The 25,499-nt window shown below is 44.1% G+C and overlaps 1 protein-coding gene and 1 long non-coding RNA gene across 8 annotated transcripts in view; one reads left to right on the top strand and one right to left on the bottom strand.

The window, feature by feature from the left end:
• The first annotated feature begins 11,057 nt into the window (after positions 1 to 11,057).
• On the top strand, positions 11,058 to 20,310 carry LOC308496639. The gene is made up of 4 exons (XR_013993208.1): positions 11,058 to 11,350; positions 12,201 to 12,360; positions 15,994 to 16,114; positions 17,653 to 20,310. It is a non-coding gene; the product is annotated as an uncharacterized lncRNA (long non-coding RNA).
• FRMD4A (FERM domain containing 4A) overlaps positions 12,121 to 25,499 on the bottom strand; it is a 566,526-nt gene continuing 553,147 nt past the window's right edge. For 5 of the 7 annotated variants that reach the window (XM_081046121.1, XM_081046122.1, XM_081046120.1 and 2 more), the window contains one exon: positions 12,121 to 13,233. In XM_081046121.1, the coding sequence (XP_080902247.1) occupies positions 13,131 to 13,233 (103 nt within the window). In that variant the 3' untranslated portion in view covers positions 12,121 to 13,130. Of the gene's footprint in view, positions 13,234 to 24,670; positions 24,743 to 25,499 lie in introns of all 7 variants that reach the window. The other 2 variants (XM_081046123.1, XM_081046119.1) reach the window with 1 other exon arrangement.

Raw genomic sequence — 25,499 nt, 5'->3', positions numbered from 1 at the left:
CCAGTTTCCACTCCCACAAGCAGGATTTGAGAGTTCCAGCTTCTCCATATCCTGGCCACACTCGATATATGCTCTGTCATTTTCACTTTAGCCTTTCAGGAGGGTTAACATGGTATCACATTTGTGGCTTTCATGTGCATTTCTTGAAGACAAAGTTGAGTACCTTTTTTATATACTTCATTGCCATTTGGCATATTATTTTTTGTGAAGTTCCTGTTCAAGATTTTATTTTTGTCCATCTTTTTCTGTTGAATTGCCTGCCTTTTTCTTACTGGTTTATAGTTCTTTGTATATTCTGGCTATGAATTCATTAGATAATGTATTACAAATACTCCTCCCACACTGTGGCTTGCCTTTGTGCTAGGTTGCTTTTTATGGAAAGAGGAAATAATCTCATAATTAGTTCAGATATTGTCATAGCCTTTGTCAGTTATCTTTGCCAGATAGATTTTATAAAAATCTAACCATGTCAATCTTAACATATTTTTTTCTCTTGTTTAATGATATCATTATAGAGGCATGCCTGAGTATAGGATTTCAGAGAAGAGGAAATCATGTTTTTGTTTACTAGATTAGTATGCATGACTTGGTATTTTTATCTTCTTTTGGCGTGCAAGTGTATATGCCATATCTGTGCTCGTTGCTTACCCTGTTTTATTTTTCTCTTTGCTAACAGAACCCTAATTTGTTCAGAGTGGCACTGTGCACAGTTAAAACTACTTGTTCTCCTAGGACCCTTTGAGGTTTGGGTTGGTCATATGATAATGGTTCTGCCAATAACTTGGATAGAAGTTTTTTGGGTGGGACTTCCAGGAAAGCCATTGCTTTTCAAAGAGAAGTGACAGACTTAGTGGACAGTCATATTTTGACTTTCCTTTATTCTTTCCTGGAAGGTGGTCATGATACTTAGATGCTTTGCAGCCATCCTTCAGTCTTGTTGATGAGAGACACATGCTAAAGATGGCAGAGGCGTGTGGTTTTTATTGTGTTATTTTTACTTTTAATGACTGAAACAAAAGAAAGATGTAAAACCGCAGCTTCTGGAAGAATAATTTGTTCTTGCTAGTCGGGCCTTGCATTTCAGAGCAGGGTCTCTGAAGACATCTTTGTTGACTACAGTTTTATCCAAAGGGATATTCACAGAGTATCTTGTGGGCACGAGGTGATTGTAGTTATAAACTTACACAAAATACTTGAGCTTTGCCCTCTGAGCAATGTTCTTCTTGTCCATGGCAGCTGTCACTTTTCAGGGCTAGCTGTCAATTCCAGGCACCAGAGAGCATGGCTGTCGGGGAGAGCTGAGGTGCCATCGTCAGCGTTCTTCATGATGACTGCTTTGTGGCAGTAACGTCTGGCCAGGACCAGCACACCTTCCCAGCTGTCATAAACTTGCCCATTTCGACAGCAGCCACTTGGACCTACAGCAGAAAGAGCCAGCGGCAGTTTTTTGATGGCATCATGGAATCATTGCACAGACCTGAACTGCTTTTATTAGTGAGGGTACTCCACAGAAACAACCAGTAGGACATTGAAAAATATATATGTCTCATTTTAAGGAATTGGCTGCTGTGATTATGGAGGCTGAGAAATCCCCTGAACGGCTGTCTGCAAGCTGGAGACCCAGGAGAGTCAATGGTATAAAAACAGTCTGAATCCAAAGGCTTGAGACCTAGGAGAGCCAACAGTCCCGGTCTGAGGGCAGGAGAAGACCCACGTCCGGGCTCAGGCAGAGAGTGCCAATTCTCCCTTCCCGCCTTTTGTTCTATTCAGGCCCTCAGTAGATTGAATGAGGCCCACCCACATTGGGGAGAGCAGTCTGCTTTGCCCAGTCCACTGATTCAATTGTTAATGCCATCCAGAAATGCCCTCACAAGACATACCCAGAGTAATGTTGAACCAGACATCTGGGCACCCCATGTCCCAATTAAGTTGTCACATAAAAGTAACGATCATAGCTGCTTTCCTCTGGGCCTCACGTTCTGAGAATAACACGAGGCAAGGTTCCGCAGTGTGTTCATATATTCTGCTGAATTTAGTCCCTAAGCAAAGCATATACATTACTCAGATTTCTTGGCTTTCAAAATCATTGAGGCTCGTGACAAGTGTGTCATAGTACATCCTTCTAAGATATAAATAAGCATAACAGCATTCACGCGAATTTGTTCTGTGGATATTGGCACAGGTCATTGCACCTGTGGAGAAGCCACTGGTCCAACGAGCGTTAAAGGCACTTCAGGGATAGCCAGGTATTAGGGCACAGCCCCAAAGGAGTGCTGCTCTCCTGTCATCGCGGTTCTCGTCACCCAATTCATTGGACAGAAGCATCGAGCTCTTGTTCCTCTCGTGTTATTTTCAAATTTCCGTTAGAGTAAGAAATGGCTTTGAAAGGAACGAACTGTCTTCTGAATATCTGTATGCATCTAAAATATGTTTGAGAAAAATACATGATTGATTTCCTCATTTTGGGAAAAGGGTCTTGATCCACTTTGACTTGTGATTACTTCAACCCCTCTAAGACAGTGACTCACAGTACTCGGACACGGGCCAAAAAGGTGTTTTCTGTCCATTATACACACTGTTTTTAAGTCTAAAATTTGGAAATTGACTTGCCCTCTCTGTGATAGCAGTACATTTTTTAAAAAGTTTTATTTGTTACTTTTATTATTATTTTCACAGAAGAGTTAAGTAGTCATTTCAGAGTTTAAAAGATAAAAAATGTAATAAACCACAGTTTCTTAGTCTCAGCACTATTGCTATCTTATACCAGATAATTCTTTGTTGTTGGGGGCTGTCCTGTACATGGTAGCTCATATGGCAGCATTCCCGGTCTCTGACTACTAGGTTACAGTAATACACTCCAATCATGGTGACCAAATTTGTCTCCAGGTATTTCCAAATATCTGTGCTAATCTCTGTATTAGGTGGTGGTATAAAATGTAACAAGACAGATGTAGTCCTTGGAATAACCTTTGAGATAGAAGTGAAGCTATTGATGTTGATCTATTCAGCATTTCTTGCTTCCTTCTTTTTTAAAAAAAATTTATTGGGGTGACAATTGTTAGTGAAATTACATAGGTTTCAGGTGTACAATTCTGTATTACATCATCTATAAATCCCATTGTGTGTTCACCACCCAGAGTCAGTTCTCCCTTCCATCACCATATGTTTGATCCCCCTTACCCTCATCTCCCTCCCTCCACCCCCCTTACCCTCTGGTAACCACTAAACTGTTGTCTGTTTCTATGAGTTTTTGTTTCTCATTTGTTTGCCTTGTTCTCTTGTTGTTTTTGGTTTATATACCACATATCAGTGAAATCATAGGGTTCTCTGCTTTTTCTGTCGATAGCAGTAGATTTTAGAGATCTGCTTTTTGATCTGTTTAGTTCGTCCTTTGCCTCGGGACTTGGGGAGTTGGGACTCGGGACTAGTGAGTTGACTAGCCATAACTCAGAGAGGGGAAAGTCCAGACTGCTGGTCAGTAGGTGCTGCTTGTGACTGTTCTCTTTCAGCTCTCACGTGCCTTCCGTACTCTGCTTGGTGACGAGACGGCAGGCCACATTTCTCCTTGGCCGGCTGGCCTTTTGTTAGGTTCCACTGCCAGTGGGCACGTGAGACTGGAACCTGGAGGAGGGAAGGAGAGATTCGCACCTCCCCATTTGCTTCCTGTCCCTAACAGCGATGGCGCAGCCACAGATCACTAGCCCAGCGGTGACAAGTCATTCCTGAAGGAGGAGTAGGTTCCGGTTTGCTGGTTTTCCACACTTGTAGCAACGGCTTTTTCGTGCCAGAAAAATCACAGCACCGTTAGCCAGCGCCCCCTGTTCAGAAGTTTGAACCCGCTCTCCTGCCAAGGTCCTGAGGTACTGGGGTCAGCCGAGCTGTGTCCACTCGTCTGGTCTGACTTTCAGCTCCACGGGGCGCCTTCTTCAAGCTTCTATGTTCTAATGATCCCGTCTTTGTTTCCCATCCCTAAAAGCAGTAGCTGCTTCCTGTGCTTATCTCTGTGACATCTCAGTGTCCCCTTTTTGCTCTGTCACCTCTTCACCATCTGGTGAACGAACGTTTTGTATCAAATCATCTCTTAAAATAATCAGTGCAGTTTTGGTCCCCTGATGGAACAGGCACCCAGATTTGTAGCCCCTGCACAAAGGGAACGAGACCTGGGTCCTTTTCCCGAAAACCCCATGCTCAGATGGGTGCTCCACTAGCCCACTCAGTATAACGAACTTTTCTATGTTCTGCTAATGAGATTGAATCACCCCGATGGGGATTGTGGGCAATCAAGTATTTACCTACTGTCTGGTCATGGAGTCCTAACCTTGTCCCCTCACTCCTTTATTCCCACTCTGCTGTTCCTCAGCCTCTTCCGGGCATCCTGTTCATTCCTCTGTTTTCTGCTTTATCAGCACCTTCTTGGCTTCCTTTTTCTCCCCCATTGTCATCATTTCAGTCACTCTCACCAGGACCGGCTCCTCTCTTACCCTGTTATCCTTCTGCCACCCACAACACGAAACCTAAGCCTGGGTCATGCCCTCAGTCTCCTCCCATGCCCTGGCTAGTAAATGCCAGGAGGGATTCTCAGCCACAGGTGGCCAGGGACATCTGGGCCCGAAGTGATGCCTGGAGGACATTCTCCATTTTCCTTTCCTCTTGGGCTATTCTATATTCTTTTTTTCTTCTTCCAGAAATAAAATTATTTTTTACTTCTGCAGAAAATATGTATGCAGAAAATTCCAAGAACTATACAAGAAAAGCACTCAACTAGTGAGTCAGTTTCCCCTGGTTGCAGGATGTAAGGTCAGTATAAGAAAATGGAATTTTTTATATAGTAGCAACAAAAATTTGGAAATTAAAAATGCCCTTTACAATAACATAAAAGCATGATACACAGACAGTCTCATTTGGCATGGGTGTCATCTTCACTGAGACTCATGCTGGGAATAAACTGTTTAGGAAGCATATCCTTGCTTCGCACAGTTCCATGATAATGAGATGATAATTAGGGATCTGATTTAACAAAAGTTGTGCACTGAAAACTATAATTTATTACTGAAATAAACGTAACAATACCTAATACATATATTGGTAGCCATCTTCTTTGAGTGAAAGATTCAGTACTGTTAACTTGGCACTTCTCCCCAAGTGGGTCTATAAATCCAACACAACTTCTTTAACATGCTCGTTTTGTTGATGTCGTTGTAAAACTGACAAGTTAACTCTAAAATTTTATGGACGTGTAAGGGACCTAAAAAGTTAAACAATTTTGCAAAGAGGTTGGAGTTCTACCACTAGATTTTAAAACCTACTGTAAAGTCACAGTAAGCAAAACAATGTGGTATTACAGTAAATACAGATATTTATTGATATATTATATAGTTGAGTGCATCAGACAAGGAAGTCAGTTCACAACTACATGGCTGATTGATGTCTGAAATATTTGCTAAGATAATTGATTGGGGAAGAAAACGTTTTCAGTATTCCTGAAACAATTCATATCTATGGAAACTTTTCTTTTTTTATTTTTAAGATTTTTGTTATTGCGAAGGGGAACAGGACTTTATTGGGGAACAGTGTGCATTCCCAGGACATTTTTCATTGGGGAACAGTGTGTTTTTCACAGGACTCATCAGCTCCATCCACGTCAAATTGTTGTCCTTTCAGTCTTAGTTGTGGAGGGCGCAGCTCAGCTCCAGGTCCAGTTGTCATTGTTAGTTGCAGGGGACACAACCCACCATCTCTTGTGGGAGTCAAACCGGCAACCTTGTGGTTGAGAGCACGTCCTCCAATCAACTGAGCCATCCGGGAGCTCAGTGGCAGCTCAGCTGGTGGCTCTTCATTCTAGTTGCGGAGGGCACAGCTCTGGCCCGTGTGGGAATTGAACCGGCAGCCCTGTTGCCCAGAGCTCACGCTCTCACCAACTGAGCCACCCATCTGCCTCGGGAAAAATTATTCTTGATCTTCATCCCACACCATATACAAACATTAACTCAGAATATATTGCATACATGAACAAAGGAGCTAAAATTATAGAACTTCTAGAGGAAAATATAGGAAAAAATACCTTTACCACTTTTGATTAATTGAAGATTTTTTAGAGAAGACACTTAAAAGCATGAATTATAGGAGGAAAAACTTGATAAAATTAATTGTAATTAAAATCTTCACTTTGTTTAAAGCTACAGTTGAGAAACTGAAAAGGCAAGCCATAAACTGGGAGAAATACTTTCAAAACATGTAAGTAACTCCTACAACTGAATAACATAAAAATTAACAGCTCAATTAAAAAAACAATTATTTCCTAAACAATATAATATGACAACTGTTTACATAGCATTTATACTGTATTAGGTGTTGTAAGTAATCTAGAGATGATTTAAAGTATACGGAAGGATTGCATAGGTTATGAGCAAATACTGCGCCATTTTACGTAAGGGGCTAGAGCATGTGCAGATTGTGGTATCTGTGGGGGGGTCCTGGAACCAATTCTCTGCAGATACCGAGGGACAACTATATATTGATTTTTGTGTTGGTAACATATTTGTCAAATTACATTGATATGTATACTTAAAAATCAATCGACCAAAGTCTAATAGTTTCTGACAATCTGTTGTTTTCTTTTTTATTCCAACTTTTATAGCTCTAAACATTCCAAACCACACTGTCCAACAGAATTTTCTATCGTAATAAAAATGCTTTACATCTGTGCTGCACCAATAGCTCTCTGTGGCTATTGAGTACTTTATTTTTAAAAGATATTTATTAAGAATAGCTAACATACAATATTATATTAGCTTCAGGTGCACACCATAGTTGTTCACCATTTATATACCTAACGAAGGGATCACCATGACAGGTCCAGCAACCATGTGACACTGTACCACGCTAGCACGATATTAACTATATTCCCTATGCTCTATGTTATAGCCCCATGACTTGTTTTATACCTGGAAATTTGAACCTCTTATTCCACTTCACCTTCCCCCTCGTTTTTAATTTTTCAATTAGAGTTGAACATTATTTTATATTAATTTCAGGTACACAACATAGTGGTTAGACATGTAATTTAAGAAGTGATCCCCCTGACCAGTCTAGTACCCACCTGGCACTATACATAGTTATTACCATATCATTGACTATCTTTCCTATGCGTTACTTTACATCCCCATGACAGTTTTGTAACTGCCAATTTGTACTTCTTAATTCCTTCATCTTTTCACCCTGCCCCCAACCCCACCTCCCATCTGACGGGCTAGTCTATATTCTAACCCTTGTGACCACGCTCCATCCTGACCCTACCCTGCTCCCTCTGGAATCTCTCTCTGGGAGGTTGGCTTCACTTACCTTTCCTCGCACTAGGTTGAATATGGAGTAAACTTACGGTCTCTTTCCACCTCCACACCTGCCAGCAGCTTTTCTTACCTGACTTGGAGAAAAAAGGTGTTCCTCCTTGTCTAAATCTTCCACCCCTCCCTGCTTTCTTACCACTTTCTACTATCTTATATAATTTACTTTTTTTCTCCTTTCCTCCACCCCCAAATATAATATAAATCTCTTGAGCAGGGAATTTACATCCACCTGTTTTACTGCAGACGTGAGGTGTGAGGGAACGTAGACAATCAGAGATGAGTCCAGGATTGTTGGCCGGAGCTCTGGGAGGCTGGAGTTGCCTGTAACTGAGCTGAGGAGCACCATAAGGGAGCAGGTTTGGAAGGGAAGGTCAGAAATTCAGTTCTGGACATGTTGGCATGTTAGCCATCCACGTGGAGGGGCTGAGTAGGCAGCAGAATGCACACGTTTCAGGGAAGAGGGCCAGGATGCAGGGTAAGTGCAGATGCCATCGGCATAGAGACGACCTTTAAAACCAAGAGATGAGATGAAGAAAAACTACCAAGGGGATTGGGAGGAATAGCCCTCTACTGCACATAGGAGGAAAACCTGGGATCCCAGTGAAGCAACTATTACAATGAAGGAAGCAGGAGGGATCGACTGTGTCCAGTGTTGCTCGTAAGTAACAATTAATCACTGGGTTTGGCATTGCGGAGAGTCATTCTTGACCTTGACGAGGGTTTTGGTAGAATGGGGGGAATGAAAGCATGAGTGGAGTGAGTTTCACAGAAAATGGATAAATGAATGAAAAATAAACAGACACTCCTAGTATTGGTGGATAAATATTTATGAAGAGAGAAAGGATTTCTGATAAAAAAGAATCATAATGCAATTATAAATGTATGAGGCGTATCAATTCATCTGCTGTTTATACTCCTGAGCTGCAATCCAGGCCCTTCAGCTCTTGCCTGAATAGACACTATGCTGGGGGCAGGGCTTTGTACAAGGCAGAGGTTACACCTCTGCAGCTCCTTTCGCCTTCTCTCTGCCATCTCTTTGACCAGTCACCTCCTTGAAAGAGCAGGGAGAGATCCTGTTTATACATTTGTTGATGTCTTAGCAGTGGGACCCATTTTAATCTCTTCTGTCTACTGTAGGAGACCTGATTTCCCCTTACACGGTGGTTGCGTGCCTGTTGGTCTAATCCAGGAGAGTGGAAGCTTTTCCAGCACAGAACATGCAATGAAGGACTTCAGCAGCGGCCCACCGCCTGCAGGCTAGTCCTTTTCCGTGGTTTTCTTACATCCCTCTTTTTAGAGAGAATTTTATGTGTGAGCGGCTTTGAACTGGCATTTTGGGAGAAAGGAAGGAATGGCTTGGCTATTTCTAATGCTTTCTATTGCCACTGCATGTTTATTTTGTTCTCTAATATTTTGTGTTTTCTAATAACCAAACTAATAACCGTTTGGAATTGTCTTGTTGGTATTGTGTGAGTGGGGTGGTTGGGGGGGCGGAGACGAGAGGTAAGGAGAGAGGTGGGGAGAGTGAGTGTGTGTGTGTGTGTCTGTGTGTGTGTGTGAAAGGTAGGAAGGAGTGGGAAAGAAATGGAGAAGTCCCACCTTCCTGTGTGCCAGTTGCTTTCATGTGATGACAGAGCTTAATGAGATACTAGATTTCCTGAGCTATGACATATTTAGATGTAAAAAAGCTTTTAGAAGATCCCTGTTTGAAATTAGTGTAGACTATGTTGAGATACAGAGCCCCTGGTCGCTTTTCCAGGGAGAGGCTCAGGAAGTATAACATGCTCTCGTAATGGGCTCACTTCCAGACATGCTTTGCATTCTCAGTGGATTGTTCTCATTTTTGGCAGGGGGTAGGCCACTCCAGTGGCAAATACTTCAGCAAGGGCTTTTCCATCCAGGGACGTCTTGGCCACCGGACTTCTAGCTTCCTGCTAGTGAAGAGATAGTGTTGGGTAAGGTTAGGGGGTCAGGGATTCACTTGCAACAAAGTCTCTACTAAAATCAGCTGGTTACCATTTTGTCTATAAATGTAGCACATTTTGTACCTACAGGCCCAGTAGGCCATTGCTTGGGTGGCAGGATGTGGACAGTGGTGACAGTTTGAGCTGCGGTGTGAACACAGAGGTAGACAGTGGTGGTAAAGAGCCTGAGTATCCTGCCTGTCTCCCTGATTGGCCTTCTGCATCCTTCCCAGAACCAGGGGCCACACGGAGACATACTAAGGTGACCCCCAAACCCAGATCCCCCCAGTGTCTTCCATCGGGGACTGTTCTGTGGGAACAGTGTCCATGCCTGGTATACGCTGCCCATGGGGACTGTTTGTAATGAGCAGTGATACAGATATTGAAATAGCATCCAGACAAAGACTGACCGCTAATCTCAAATCCTTTCTTGGAGTAGGAGGAATACACAATTAAGAATATGTTATCTGTGTAAGTAAAAAAAGGAAACTAGAATAAGAGGAGTTCGCCTTTGCTCCGTGAACCAAGCTCGTCTACATTATCTAGCAAGCCGGTAAGAATCGTGTCTGTAGACTGTTACAAAAGAGCCCAGTGAGGACACAGACACCAAAATTACAGATTTCCAGAGCATGCTGAAGCATTTATCACTTAGAAACAAAATCTCCAGGAGGCAACTGAGATCTTTTCATTTTGAAAATGCTTTAATAAGTGTTGACAACACTGTTTTGCAAAATGTAAAGGTACTATACAAATTCTTAATACAAAAAGAATAAATTAAAAGCAGATTTCTTTTTAATTCTGCAACTTTGTCTACAACATACATCTTTTTCATTGATTACAGTTGAACAGAATCCAGTAAAATCATTTTACATGCTCTACAGTTTCAGGAGCAACCGAATCCTTTTTCCCCCATTATTAAACTAGAGTCCATTTTACACAACTTGTAATAAACTATCGACATTAATGTGTATGAAAAACTTTACACCTAGTTAACTAAGCAGTAACTGGTCATCTGATAGCACCTGGATGGGGTTTGCTATATTTAGAACTAAACTAATACTGAATGAAAACAAATTAGGATTTTAACAGTTCCGACACTCACCTCCACATAATAAAATAAAATCAATCCACCTGTCTCATAACAAAGTCTGATGGAGGTGTTTTCACCAGTCTTCTGGCTTAACAGGCAATTTCTTAACACGTTTCCACAGAATCCAGTAGGGGCTTTATATCAGACTAGGGGCTTCGTGGTTCATCTTGCTTTGTCTTAAAGAAATAGGGCTCTATACAGAGCCTGCAAGTGCTTGTATACAACAACTATACCATTTCCCACCACACTGATCGTTCATTAATCATGTCAGTCTCAAAGGACTAATACTTTATGTACACTTTGTAGTAACTGAGTGCAGCTAAACAGTAAAACCTGTTTTACTTAATCTCCGTCTTTACTACCAGACTATCATGATGTCTGTCTGAACTGTAATTCCCCCCTCACTCTATTCCTTTCTGTCCCCCGAATCCAGAACCCAAGTGTTTAGAAAGAGTTTTCATCTCTCACTCCTTGAACTGGGCGAAAAGCTTCCTCTGACTGACTTCAGACTTGATCTCAAACTACTGGACATGTTGTGTAACCTTGTCACCTTCTCTAGTTCCCTTTTGACTTTTCCTGTAGCACATAATTCAGTTGGATTATCCATGTATCTTCTTTTAAGAGAAAGAAAAACGGCCCAATGTATGAGGTTTCCGAAGAGGGAAGGAAGGAAAAAACCCTGCTGTTTGTAGCTCTGACCATCAAAATAAGGGCAACAAAATACCTCCTGCCCCCAACCAATCCCCAGAATCATTTAGTAGCATTATAACCAGTTTTATTTATCCTGCAGGGTTTTCCCCCAAAGTGTTCTGTATTAATCCCTTCCGCAAGCTGGTATCCCTAGCCCAGCCGCACACAGAGCTGGGGAGACCAGGCCCCGAGTCGCCCAGACCGGTCCCCGCCTGCTGAGTCCATGGCGCTTTTCCAGCTGCAGCACACGGCCCACCAAGGTTAGTTACTCATTAATGTTCATTCTTACCCTCCTAGTCTGGTGGTCTATTGTTACTCTTAGGTCACACATACATAAAGAACAAAGGTTTTTGTTTTTACACTAAAGCTAACTTCAGTTCTGCTTTCCCATAAAACTTCCCCCACCCCGGCTCCTGTCTCTGGCTATCAAATGCCTTTCCAATAGGAAGTCATTACAAGTGAGAAAAAAATACCCTCCCGCCCCCCACTTGCGCCCATAAGCACAGCATACCACGTCTGTGGAGACCGTGTTTGTGCCATTTGGAATGATCCAACTAAGAGTTTGCACTTGTTATTATTATAAAAGTAGTTTGAGGCCTTTGAAGATTGATGGCTTTCCAGTTGTGTATTAAGCATAGCTCAAAACACATGTAAACGTGCAGCTCCCATGCCCTTTTTTGCTCTTCTTTCTTCCTTTGGTTCCTGCACACAAATGTGGTGGATCAGGGTAGCTGATGATGTAGGCATACGGGCCCCCTGGGAGCTGATACTGTCTCAGCCCTGCTCTACCTAGTAGACGCATGAGTAAAATCTTTCTACCTAAGGGCACAGTTGGGTGTTTTGAGTAAGTGACACATTGGTCACCAAAGTTGGATTTGAGCTCTTTGTCACACAAGTGCTAACACACATAAAATGAGCCACAACAGTTAAACACTTGAATAGATCGCAGTGTGCTTTTCCCTTGGTTTCCCAGAAAAAATAAAATGAAACACCTTGTGCAAAAAAAAAAAAAAAAAAGAAAAAGAAAAATAGGACACACTTTTACTGGTTGTTTTAATGAGAGAGAACCACTTTTGGCAGTCATCACCTTACATTTCCTACAAACCCCAGGAGGAAAGCTGCTTTGTGTCTTGGACTTGGACTGAACCCTCTGTACAGACCAGAGCTAACAGTACCCTCTGCCACGCCCACGGGTCTGTTCTCCTTCACGGCCAGACTCATGGACTTCCGTCTGCCAGGCCAGCCAAGACTCGCCGACTCATCACGTCAGGTTAGTTTCTCCGGCTCTCCACTGAGAGAGAAGGTGGAATGTTAAGGGAGAGGGATAAAGAGGGAAACAATTTACAAATGGTTGACTTTCACTTGTGTGTTGTAGCAGTTTAGAATTTAAAAGAGATTTCATTGCAGAAAGAATGTCTTCCTCTTGGCCCCTCTGATATTTTTTTTTTTCATTTTTAAATTTTTTAAATCTTTGGCACCATAGAACTGATTGTGATCCTCTGATGCGTCTGATGAGTTAAGCTCCTTTTTCATTCCCCTCTCCCCCACAGCCACTCCCCCAAGGAATATTTCAGGTGTCAACTGAACATTCCCACCAGGCGGCGTGTTCTCCAAGTGCTTGGTTGGCCTCCAGGTGGCAGGCTGGCCACAGCTCAATAGTCTTTCTGGATCACCCTGTACTTACGTCTCCTTTCCGCTTCTCTACCTATGCCACTTGTCCACAGGAATTTGGTGCCAGCCAGCTTCCCTGACAGTTCCTGGCCTGGGGGCTAGCTTGGCAGGGGGACACCACCAAGGTGCCATTGAGGATTGGTGCCTGGCTCTCTCCAGGCAGGCGAGCCAGGGGACACAGTGGGACCGGAACCTTCCAGAATGTCTCCTCAGTCAGGTTTTGGAGGGTGAGGGGATGCGGAGACTGGAAAAGAAAAGTGCTGAGGGCCGAAGCTGGTGCAGGGTGACAGTGCGTCTGGGTAAGGCAAATGAGAGTCAGTGAGGTGATCTCAGAATGGCGCTGAGGCGGTCAGATTGAGGCCGGTTGGCTCACACAAGGGTCCCGGGCTTGGCCTTTTCCTGCCCATACCACTGGATGTCAGCTAGTTCTGGATAGAGGGAGGAATCCAGGAAACAGCTATCACTGTAGCTCCTGCCGAGAACCCGAGGAGATGAGATGGTTAGTGGGGAACGGCATTTACCAGGCTGCAATCACAGTCATGCTTACTTATCTAGGACCTGATACTGGTCTGCAGTCTTCCCATCCACAGGAACTAGGCCTGATGAAGCCTGAGTACATAGAAGGCTCTGGTAGACTGGAAAACCTCCATGTGAAGGGGACCTGGGCCCTGAGCATCTGTGAAGGAGGAAAATGGAGCTAACACTTCCTTACGCAGTGGCTCTCAAGCTTGGCTGTGTGCTGGAAGCACGTGGGTAATCTCGGAAGTACTTATGTCTGCGCCCCACCCCAGAGATGCTGGTTTAATTGGTCTGGGGTGGGCCTGAGCATCCGAGCTTCCCAAGCCCCCACTTGGTTCTCCCAGGCCGCCAAGGCCGGGAACCCCTCGGGCTGGATTCCTCAGGATTTTTTTCCCACAGAACAGCTGTGTTGGGTTTTCCTCTGTGAGACCCTCGGGGTAACCTGATTTCACTGGTAGGTTTTTATTGTCCTAGAAGCTCATGTGAAATGTCAGGTTTGCCTTATAGTGACACTGAGGTGATCTTTTTGAGTTTTGAAAAATGTGGAATCAATGCTGACTGTTTAAATAACATGTTTTGTGATTGTAAAAAACGTTTATTGAAAGTACATAGGAAAGTATATAGAGAATAAGACTTGAAAAAGGCCTCTCAGGTAGGCATCACTATGTAGGTTGAGTAGAAGTAATTATTCCACATCGAGAAGCTATCACATAGCTACGTGTGTTGAAGCCAATAGTCATCACTAGGGATATCATTTTTAGGAAAAATAGCCCCTGCCTAGTGATCCTGAACTAGTTCTTTCAGGGCAAGGGAAAGGTCAAAGTTCATCCCGGCGAACTGGGAATGGATGGAATCTGCCCAGTAGGTGCCCAGGGGCTGGCTCTATGCGGCCTGAGATGGGATCGGGGCTGTTCCTCTCCCCCAGCCCTGCCGGCCGCAGCCCGACGTGGGCACAGCTAACCTGGTTGCTCTGTTCAGGAACAGCTGCAAACGGGCCTGAATGTCTTGTGTGCTCGTTCTTGTGTGTTTTGCTTTTACTCGTAGTGGAATGTCCTTCGTGCTGCTCATGTGTGCTTATTCCTAAAGGGATGAAACCTCGAGGCCTTAGCCTTCCATGTTTGAAGTAACGTTCCTGTGAGTGACATTGGTCTGTGGCTCTGAGTTAGTGGGTCTGTGTTTTGTTAACACTGGATTTTCAAGTTTGACCTCCTCAGGGCATCTGCCAGTTAGGGGGTAGAAAGCTCTATGTGGAAACAGCATAAGGACTTTCCATAAACAGCAGAAGATTTTCTCCCCACCTCTGATCTCCACACCTAGTGCTAGGGTTATAGTTGGGGATGGGTGACAGGAAAAGACCCTAATCCAGTGTGGTTCAAAGAAAAGCAAGTTGACGAGCGTCTTAAATACAGCCTCATGAACCAGTTTGTGATTGCAAGTGGTCAGTCACCCCTTTTCTGTTTGAGCTGTGGACTGCTCCAGCAACAACTGGATGAAGGCCTTCTGGATTTTGTAACTGTTTCTCATCTGGCTTTTAAAAAAACCCATGAAAGTTGGAAAATCCCAAGGTATCCGTGAGCCTACTGTGGGCTTTATTGAGTCCTGTGCATGGAACCCCTGAAATATACCAGGGTTAACGCTGTGTAGATGTGGCTTCAGAAGCAGAGTAACAAAGTCCCTTAATTCCTGGCCCTGGCTGTATATTACTGTGTTTAGGTGGTGAATGGCCGACTCCATCACACACCCACTGCAGTCTCCCTCTCGGCCCTGAAAAAACTGACTTTTGCCATCGTGCCTGACGGATTAAGAAACTTTTCGTGGCAAAAGGTGGTTGGAGCCCACAGTGGACATACGCTGTTCTTTGGGGGTGACGATGGGGGGGGGGTGATACCCTGATGGAGTCCCTCTGTAACTACATGTGGAGCCGCATGGTGCTCTCCACCAGGAAGTCACCCCCCACCTTTGCCAAGGGTGGCCACGGGACCCAGGTGGGCCAATTAGAGTCCTCCAGCCACCGTCACTGGTTCAAAAACGTGCATAGGCCCAGGCGGCCCAGGCGGCTGGCACAGTCCAAGGATACCAGTTTCCTCTCGGGAAGGCAGCTCCCAGGAGCAGGAAGTGGCGGTGGAAAGGACTAGCAGGCCATGCTCCACATTTGCCCTTTGCCAGAGACAGGTACGATAATGCCCAACTCACTGGTTTATAAAAGAACAGGTGGGTCCAAATTGTGTTTCTGGAAGTTGGAATAAATTAAGGTTACCTGTTCAGATGGCAAAAACTTTTTATTAATATTTAAGAAAAGGACACTTAAGATTTTTCATTTGCCTAAGTTCCAAATAGCCTTCCTCTACTTTTTTTCCTTCTGATAATAATTACCTCCCTGAAGTTTGCATTTCAAGGAGATGGCCTACCTAAGAGTTCCTGCAGAATGCCAGGTAGAACACTAAAGAGTGCAAGTTCCTCCGAGAAGCACTTTTGTTTCCTAAAAGCAGATCTTTCACAGCATCTGCAAGCCTTTTGAGATGGCTAGGGGAGGTTTTGGGATTGGCAAAAAGGCTAGGTGGGCTTTGAGTGCTGCATTTCTGTTCTTGGAAAGACTAGATTTGTAAGACAAGTGCCGTTTTTAATTCCTCATGGAATTGGATTGCAACTTAAATGAATGAAGCCCAAAATATCTTGAAGAGTTACTCAGTTAATTTTTTTTTTTTTTTAACAGTTTCGTGGCAGTGATGGAACCCAAAGGAGGTGTCTCTCGGCTGCACGGACAAGGAGAAACACAGGCGCTGGTACTTAGAAACCCTTTGAGTTCCCTTTCTCTCCATCTCCGAGGGCCAGGGGTAAGTTCCTCTGGGTTCCGAGCTTTCCAGTCAGTCTGGGGTTAACGGGTCAGTCCAGACTGACAGGAGACGCTAACAGAGTCCTGAGCCCTTGGTTAGCCTGCAGTCCAGGGCTTAGCGGGTCAGCCACCGAGTCACCAGCCCGTATATGGTCCAGAGTCCCCATTTGCTGGGGTCTCCTGGTTCAGTCCGCAGTTTCACCTTTGGTTTCTGGTAGTTTCTGTTAGTATGTACATGACCTAAAGGAATAATAGTTCTATTGTTAATGGGACTCTCGGAAGCCAAGACTGCAAAATTGATGGGCACAGAATGAGCAGTTAAAAGCTCTTGGAGTGCATGCCACCTAACACTAAGCCTCCCATGCTAGGATAACCTGGTCATGCAATGGGCTAGCTTGACACTAGGTCACCTGCCAACCGCAAGAAAATTTTCGTGCAGTGGATTTGCCTCTGAGAGACCTAAGGCTTACCTAAAGAAATGGAATCCTCAAGTTTCTGCCAGAAACATGATTTGGATTCAACTATTCTCTTGTAAACTAGTGAGTTGTGCATTATCGTACCTGTCTCAAGGTTAAAATTTTAAAATGAAAACTAAGATCTCTGTTTTGCATGTTTGTATGTTTATGTATGTTATAAATGTATGTTTTCTACTTTGGGATGTCATTGTCAAAATTAATTTGTAAAAGAGCTCTATTTAAATGGCTTAAAGAAAAATAAGCACTTATCAAACTAAGTATTCTTAAACTCTCAGAAATATAGAAACTGAACCCAGTGCTTTTCAAATTCATGTGACCTAGGATAAATCTTTAGTAAATAAAAGCTAGTTTAAGTTTGTTGCTTTAATTAAAATAGGTATGTCTTCAGCGTTATCAGCATTAAATATATTGTAGACATATAACTTTTATTCTACCTGGGTTTACTAGTCAAATAAGTTCATGTTATCTCTGTTATAAAATTTGTCAGCTAGGAAGATAAGATTGGTTGTTCACTGTTTAATATCTTGAGAAATTTTCACGATTAATCTAAACATAATTGTTAAGACAAAGGGAACAAATATGTATTGGTCACGGTCTGTGTGTTTCTCACTAGGGAGAAGCTTTCTCCTGTTGACCAGCAATTGCCTGTTTGTAAAGAAATTACTTGAAACCACCATCCCTACATGGGGTGACCCCACTGTTTTGCTTCGAGACATCTGAACTCATTTTACTGGCCGGCCAGGCAATCCAAGAACTCTGCAGAGTCCTTCCTATGCCTCGGAGGCTGTATTGCCCATACCAGCCTCAATCCGCACGACTAATGTGGCATCATTAAAACCCAATTAGAAAAATTTTGTGAGGCTTTAGAACCTCCCTGGACCGAGGACCGAGGTTGACTGGTCTAGAGAATCTAAAGTCCTTACCTTTTGAAGAACTTAAGCTCACTCCCTACGAAATAGTAACTGGCAGACCCAGGCATCTGCCGAATGCCCTAGACTCTGACCATCAAATGGCCCAATAGGACCTATTAAAATATTGCTAGTTACCTCTTCTCTGTTTCCAGAAACATCTCTCACAAGTTAAAGAAGAATATAAGCTAAACAAGAATATAAGCTGCCGTCTGACTCCCCTCATGACCTACTTCCTAGAGAATACGCAGACTGGAAAACACATCAACTAAAGGGCTCCGTCTTCCCTTGCTGGAAAGGATCTTCCTGGTCCTGCTCGCCAGTTCCTGCACAGCTAAACTTGAAGGCGTCCGACCCTGGCTTCGTTCAACCTTGGCTGCATCCGTCCCCACTGAAAGGAGTCACAGGACCAGACTGGACCAGCAAAGCCACTGATGACCTCAGATTCAGGATCTCCCCGCAGCCAGAAACAGACCACATGGGCTGTAGACAGCTATCCCAAACGCCGGACCAGGCCTGTAGAACTTAAAGCTGCATCTCCACCACTTTACTATGAAAAGCACACTCTTCTACTTACCTGTTTCCCCTTGCTCCTTGATCTCGTCTGTCCATTATGCCCTCGTCTGTCTTATTATGCCCTCGTCTGTCTTATTATGCCCTCGTCCGTATCTCCCCAGTGATTGCCAAGGGAGGCGACCTTTCAGGCTGCTGGATTTGCCATCTAAAACTCTATCTCTCATGATGTTGGAGACGCCTGGACCTTTCTGTCACCAGCCTTCTATCCCTAAGGCCACCATAAATAGTACCTTAATTCCCTTTGATGTCAGCTCCAGAGTTAAATTGTTGCAGTCAGACTTCCCAGTGCCCTTTTTTCCTTTCTTTCTTTGATTGTAACTGTACTGGTCCAGTTAGACACAAATACCAATGCAAACCGTAGCATGCTTGTATCCCCGTGTTCTGGTCATTATCTAAATTGGCTGCCCCTATCATGAACAAATCTTACCAGCAGCTGCCACCTTTGCAGGAAATTTAGAACAACTTTCTATTTCAGGCTAGGAGATTTACTTCCGAGCTTAGCTAACTACCCCTGGTTTGAATCATCAGGTACAACAAACCATGCGAATGAATCCATGAACAACTGGTTCTTGCCTGGAAGGATCTGCCTTTGTCTGTGGCCCTTATCAAGCTCCTCGTGGCTACGAATGCTTCAAAGGCTGGCTCATGATCAGGCAGCATCTCTCCGGTTATGTACTACGCTGCTAACTGTCCATCACCAAACGGAGTCAACTGCCCTGAATTCACATCGAGTTAGACAGGACTTAGCAGGAGGCATTCAGGATTCACTTCCTTTGGCAGATCCCTACTTCTCTGGTTAAGAGCGAGTACAAATGAGGCTGTGATCAGAAACCTGTTTAACCCTTGGAAACAACACTGACTCTACTACTAAGGCCATAGCTGCCAACAAAATGCTGGACTCTCGAGCTCAAGGTGACCTTGGCAGTAGCACAGGCCTTGATTATCCCTTAGCTGAACAAGACGGTATCTGTAGGGAACACCACTTGTACTAACACTTCCGGGAAAGTCGAGGTTCAGTTACATAAACTCCTAGAACAAGCCCATTGGTTACAAGTCCAATCTGACTCATCTTGGAATTTTGATTTATTCAGCCGGTTACCAACAGGATTGGGCTCGTGGGCTCTTTGTCGTTTGATTTTGGGTTGTGATTTTTTTAAAGTCCTCAGTTGTTGTCAATCCAGTCTTTATGAAAATAACAAAACTAAAAGACTGCTTGCCCAATGTTTTGAAATGATATCTAACACCTGTGCCCTTGACAAAGTCTCTCTGCCTTAACCCTCCATTTTCACCCATTATAAGAAGTTGCTCAAATGTAGTCTTTTAGTTGCTCCTAACTCCAGAAGCTTCTCTCACCCTGAAGGAAGCTGTCCAATCGTGGCTTGAAGACAAACAAAATGGATGAAGTCCATGCAGAAGAACCCCCTAGCAATATATTGAGTCATCAGCACCCCCAATAGGGACTAGATCAAAAACTAGAAATGTAGAACCAAATTAAAACGGACTTGGTCAACAGGCTCATCCAGGAAGCTTAACCTGATGTTATAGGACTTTACAGCTCTTCTCAAAGCAGCAGCAGATATCAGCCAATCCCCAACTGCCACGTCTGTTCATGCCACGTCTGGATTCCTTGTTCCAGCTCCCTAATCCAAATGTGCATTTTGGTCGTTGACATTTCTTTTTCAAGTAAAACCAATGAAAGCCACCTGCCATTTCCCTCCTCCATGGGACTAGACCCGAGGATGGTCCTTCTCAGCCCCAAGGGTCATATACTCACTCCATCTAACAACATCTTTGATCAAGAATCAAACAAAAGGCAGAAGGAAAACAACGCCTAAACAACATGTCTGCTCAGTGAGGCTTTCTGCAAAAGATCTTGATCAAGAGGGGAAACGTGAAAGGAATTCATTCTAAAATGGAGCTGGAAGATACAAATTGGAGAGTCTCACACATGCGCCCCCAGGAGAACAGAACTTAAGAACTGAGACCAGCTTCCTGGAAATGCCTGATTAACAGAAGACTGAGACGTATCTCCTCACAAGTGAGCATCCTCCAAGAGTCTCTTTCCATCCTCAAGCTAATGAACTGACTGCTGGGACTCTGGCCAGGCTCCCCCCACTTTGCATTCCTTACCCATAAACATAGCTTGCCCCAAACTCTCAATGGACTCACCTCTATCTTGCTGTAGCATGCATTTCCAGAAGGGTTATTCCCAAATAAACCCAATTTCTGTTCATTTGAGCTTGCCTCAGTTTACCTCCTTACATAGGTTGGCAGCCATTATAGGGAATGTTCCAATTAGACAAGAGCATTCATTTGAGACACACACTTGACAGCAAGGGCTTCCAAATCAGACCAAATGGGATACCTATTTTAATTGGCATGCAGAAACCTCCAAAAGTCTTCACTATTCCAAAACAGCTTCATTGAAAGATTCATTGCAAATGGGTAATGAGAAAGTAAAGACATAAGTAGCAGCTAAAACAAGAGTGTACGACTCCTCCTTCTCTCTTTCATTGTCCTTTACCCGAGTACTCGCAGTCTCATCCTCTCTGAACTGCCTTTCCGTTCTGAAGAAACTGTTAAGACCGTAAACAAAGGTCTGCCAAATTAGTGGCCTTACAGACCGCCCCCCCAATCTTCCCTGGAAGGAGAACCCCGATATGGACCCCTCCCAGGGGCTGATGGGATTCCAAGGGATTCTCCTGGACCTGCTACCAGTTATTCCCTTATACAGCCAAGGGAAACTAGAATTCAGTCAGTGGAAAACCCTGCCAAATTCTGGTAGGTAACCAGAGCTGCACTCTCTCCTTTAAACCCCACTCACTCTGGAGCCTGCAGAGAGGATCCTGGGAAAACTGGCAGAAGCCGGCGAAGGATGAGAATTCTTACCAGAGTCGGCTCTCCCAGATCTCTGTCGGTAGTAATATTTAGACACAGGTAATATTTCATGTTGTCCCTTCCTCTCCCTTCCTCTCCTTTCCTCTCCAAATCCAGACCCCCTGGTTATTGCTCTTTCTCTCCCAGGGACAGCTATCTTTCTTTGGGAGTGACCCTGGATCTTGGGAGGGTAGTATCTTTTGTCAGCAAGAAAGAGAATTTAAGATGTTCGGCTGTTTAATGTCTCATGAAATTTTCACGGGTCATCTAAATTGTTCAGAACAAGTAAACTAAATAGATGTACATAATAAAAGTTTAAGCGATGGGTGGCTGGTTAGCTATTTGGTTAGAGCGTGATGCTCTTAATAATAAGGTTGCTGGTTTGATCCCCACGTGGGCCACGGTGAGCTGCGCCCTCCACAACTAGATTGAAACAACTACTTGACTCGGAGCTGATGGGTCCTGGCAAAACACACTTAAAAATAAATAAAAGTTAAAAAAAAAATTTAAGTGAACTTTTCAACAATAATTTTACTTATGGGATGTCTACTTAAAAAACAGTTTCCAAAAACTTTTTGGTAACTTGAAATCTTGACATTATAGTGAGATAAGTTAAATGACAGACAGTCGTTGAATATCGAGATCATTTCCAAATCAGATAAGACTAAGACACTAATTACTGAACAGAGTTTTATCAACTTTGGCTTCCTTTTACAGAGGAACTAAAGATATTTGGGTCTATCAGTCAACACGTTTCATGTCACACTGAAAAATTTACTATGAGGAAGAATATTCTAGAAATTACAAACTGTAATTATAAGTCTGCCGATCCATAATGCTAGTATCACAAACAGTTCACAATTGCTTACTCTTTAGTTCTCACTAAGAATTAAGGATTCTAAGGGTTAATAATTCTAATCAGTGTATTCTAGAAATTATGAAATTCCTAGAAATCTGGTATGTCCTGGTATTATCAGTCATAATTCCAGTTATTATCTTAAAATGCTGTATGTCACAGAAATAACTGAGTTTCCCTGTCAATCCCATTACAATGAAGTCTGGTGAGATCTGGAGCAATGGGCATACCAAGAACTGTTGACCACGCTCAAATCACGAGGTGTGGACGCTTGGGTATAGACTTCTGGTCCTGTCCGAAAGCTGGAGATCCCACAAGCACACTGATGAAGAGAAGCAGCCCACAGCGGGCAGTCTGCTTCTTCCCAAGAGGGCAGACATCCCCAGAACGTTTCTTTGTGTCCCTCCTTCCCTCTCTGACCATCCTTGTCCTAATTCTTACAGCCTGCTGAAGGGCTTTGATTCTCTGGCCACCCATCTGTCTTGCTCTGGCCTGGGAAGGTAATACCATGTTCGCATACCTGAGACCATTGCAAAGGTGTTAACCCAGCCTCCGCGGGACTGCCGGATGCTGGCGAGGCCGTAGCCCTGCCTGTCCCAAACTTCTCCAGATTCCAGTTCCCCCGATGCTCTGGGCTACACTCAGCTGCCAGTTCCCTGTGTCGGTTCACAACCCCAGACCCGGGGAACTTTGCGTCCGGGCTCAGTACAAAGAAAGGGACATGAGGCGAGGGTGACCAGAAGAAACCAAACTGTGCAGTCTACAGACCCTTACGTTTTACTGGCCTGCATGGCCGTCCCCTTTTGAGTTGGGACCCACAGACTGTGCTGTGACCAACACCACTAGCTGTGCGTGGGGATGTGTCAGCTACGCTGTGGAGACTCAGTAAGATCACTGAACAAGCCAGTTGGCTTAAGTGACTCCTTCAATATGGTCTTTCTTTGACTTGATTCTTGTTGGTTTGGCTCTTGGGGACCATGGCTCCAAAGTGCACCCCGGCCATTGGGAATAATCCTGCTTATAGTCATAGGACCCTGGTGCACTGTATTCTCTCAACAGCTTTAAATGCATGTTTGTGGCCACTAACCATCAAGCAAATGATCCCCCTAAGAACTGAATGTCAGAGAATGATCCGCTTACAGGATGTGAACCTGACGTCACAAACTGTAGCTACCACACAATTTCAGCAAAAAATTCAGAGGACTCCAGAGCGGAAGCTGGGAGTCACACGAATGCCTTGAATTTTGAGCACATCTCTCAGGCTGAGCGTCTGACCAAACGGGAGAAATTGTTAAGAACAAGACAACAGGGCTTGCAGTTTTAGCTCTCTCCCAGAAGTGAAATCTTAAACCAGTCCGCCAGGAATCGCCTGATCAGCACTGGTGAGATTGCCTGCCTCATAGAGCCCTGCTGGTCCCCTAAAGGAAAGTGGGCCTGCCATAACCGACCCACCTTTTCTCCTAGTTTAGCTTCCCTGATCAGCTCCCTCCCGCCTATATGAGCTTTCCATGTCATAGAGCTCTTCGGAGCTCCTTCCAGCCTGCGCGGTGCGATACTGCCCGAGTCATTGAGCAAAGCCAGTAAGATCTTTCAAATTTACTCAGTCGAATTTTGTTTAACACTATCTTTCTCTCAAAGACTAAGCCTGTTTTCCTAATCTCCCATCTGCCAACTCGGGATTTGTAGTAAAAACTTCCGTGTCTCCTAATTCGTTCAGGATCTTGTCCTACCTTAACATTCAGCTTGAAGTCCAGCTCTTTCTCCACAACCAAACGAGAGTCTTTGCTGTTCCCCAAACACCCTGCTCGTTTCTGCACCTGTGTTCTTGCCCTTGGAATGGCCATCTCCTGTCAAAGCCCCACTTCCCACCACAAGCCTCTGAAGCCAAGCTCATGGAGCATCTCACGAAGCCAGAAGTCCTCTCCCCTGGGGTTCGTTTTAGCACTTTGTTTGAAGTTCCAGAGCACTTCATACATAAGTGCTGCGAGTTTCGTACTCTCTTGTCTATCTCCCTTGTACGCATGCTAGATTTTTGATTTGAACTTGAACTCTTGGAACTCTGGTCTCTAGCATGGTTCCTAGAATACAGTCAGGATTCAATTTTTTGATTGAATAAACTTTTAACTCTTTATCCCCTTCTGAATGGCATCCTTACCCTTTTAGTTAATTCCTGCAATGCTACTTAATATCAGTGTCTTACCTCCCAGTTAGCTTGTGCACCCAGAGGCTAGAACCCAGACCAGGCGGTACCGTTTCATGCCCACCATCACAGTGCACTTCATTCACCACGGATCTTGTTAAAATGCAGATTCCACTTCTGTAGGGCCCAGAGTCAAGCTTTTCTAACTATCTCCCAAACGATGATGCTCACCTATGGACCACATTTTGGAAGGCAGGACCCTATAGTATTTGGTAGAGTGACACAACTCTCCCTCAAGAATGCTGGGATGACACTGTGGGTGATTTTCAAGTGCTTCTGGATCAGCTCGGTCTGCCCTTGGTGCTTTGAAACAAACTGCGTGACGCTGTGCTTTTCACGGACATCGATTTCTAACCCAGTCAAATCACCTACAAGCATCTGCATGTACCAAGAGCCTGGGAAGGTCTAAAACATACTCTGAGGTCTTTTCTGGGAAGTAGCATAAGAATATCTAACATCTGATGTAAAAACAGACATATAAACATCGAGTTCCACATGTATCTAGAAATCAGACATAAAAATAATGGCTTCCACACCACACAGATGTTTCCTTCTGGAAATTATGATATGGGCAACGACACCACATATGCAGTACATCTGAATCACAGACCCCTAAGCTGTGAAGGGGGAAGGGCTATAAGAACAAAACGTTCCCTTACGATACCTCTATTCATCGGGACTTTGGTGAGTTGGAGACTCAGACCCGTCCATAATGGGCGAGTGTTCTGTAGCTTCTCTGAACAAAGGCAAGCAGAAGGAGGAAGAGAAGAGATGTCATGTTAAAACGAGGAACTGACACAGACATGGTTAGTAGCTCATTAAAACACTGGAGAGACCAGCTGACTATACACCCAGGTGTTTGTGACAAGGCATGCAGAACTTTCAACCCTATGAGTGAGTCAAAAGACCTCTCTAGTTTGGTTAGGAAGGCAGGCTTTGGCACCTTTCACCCATTTCTCATTTTTTTAAATTTTTTTTAACCACATCACAGAGAGTAGTTGTTAATGACAACTCAACTTAATCTGATAAAAGACTTTACTTCAAGGACCAAGCTATCTTTTTGTTTCAAATTTGTCTTGGGTGCTCAGTAGCTGTAAGAGGTGAAAGGTAGGCAGGTTTCAAGACCAGCTCAGGTGTACAGGCATGGGAGGGATGCCTGTACATTTCAGCGCCTGCTGACAAGTAAAAATGTTTGGATCAGGGCAGACTGGAGGATCCAGGGAGAGAGCCTGGAATCCGACAGTTCCTTATTTGGGGGAGATGGTTTAGCCACCGGAGGTCCCACAGAAACAGAAGAACTGTCACTCTTTTATGGATTAATTTTGGTGAGACTCTTGTGCCCTAGGCCTGGCAGCAGCTCCCTGACCACACCTGTTAGAGCTGGGGTGTGGATGGTGTGGAAGGGAGTGTTTTCCTTATCTGTAATCAGGGCAGAGGGGCCGCTGCTGCCCTAAAGACAGATCAAAAACAAGCGGGAGTGGACACGAGAACGC

This window comes from Rhinolophus hipposideros, assembly GCF_964194185.1.
Source record: "Rhinolophus hipposideros genome assembly, chromosome: 1".
Lineage (NCBI taxonomy): Eukaryota > Metazoa > Chordata > Mammalia > Chiroptera > Rhinolophidae > Rhinolophus > Rhinolophus hipposideros.
This window is presented reverse-complemented; position numbering and strand designations above follow the sequence as displayed.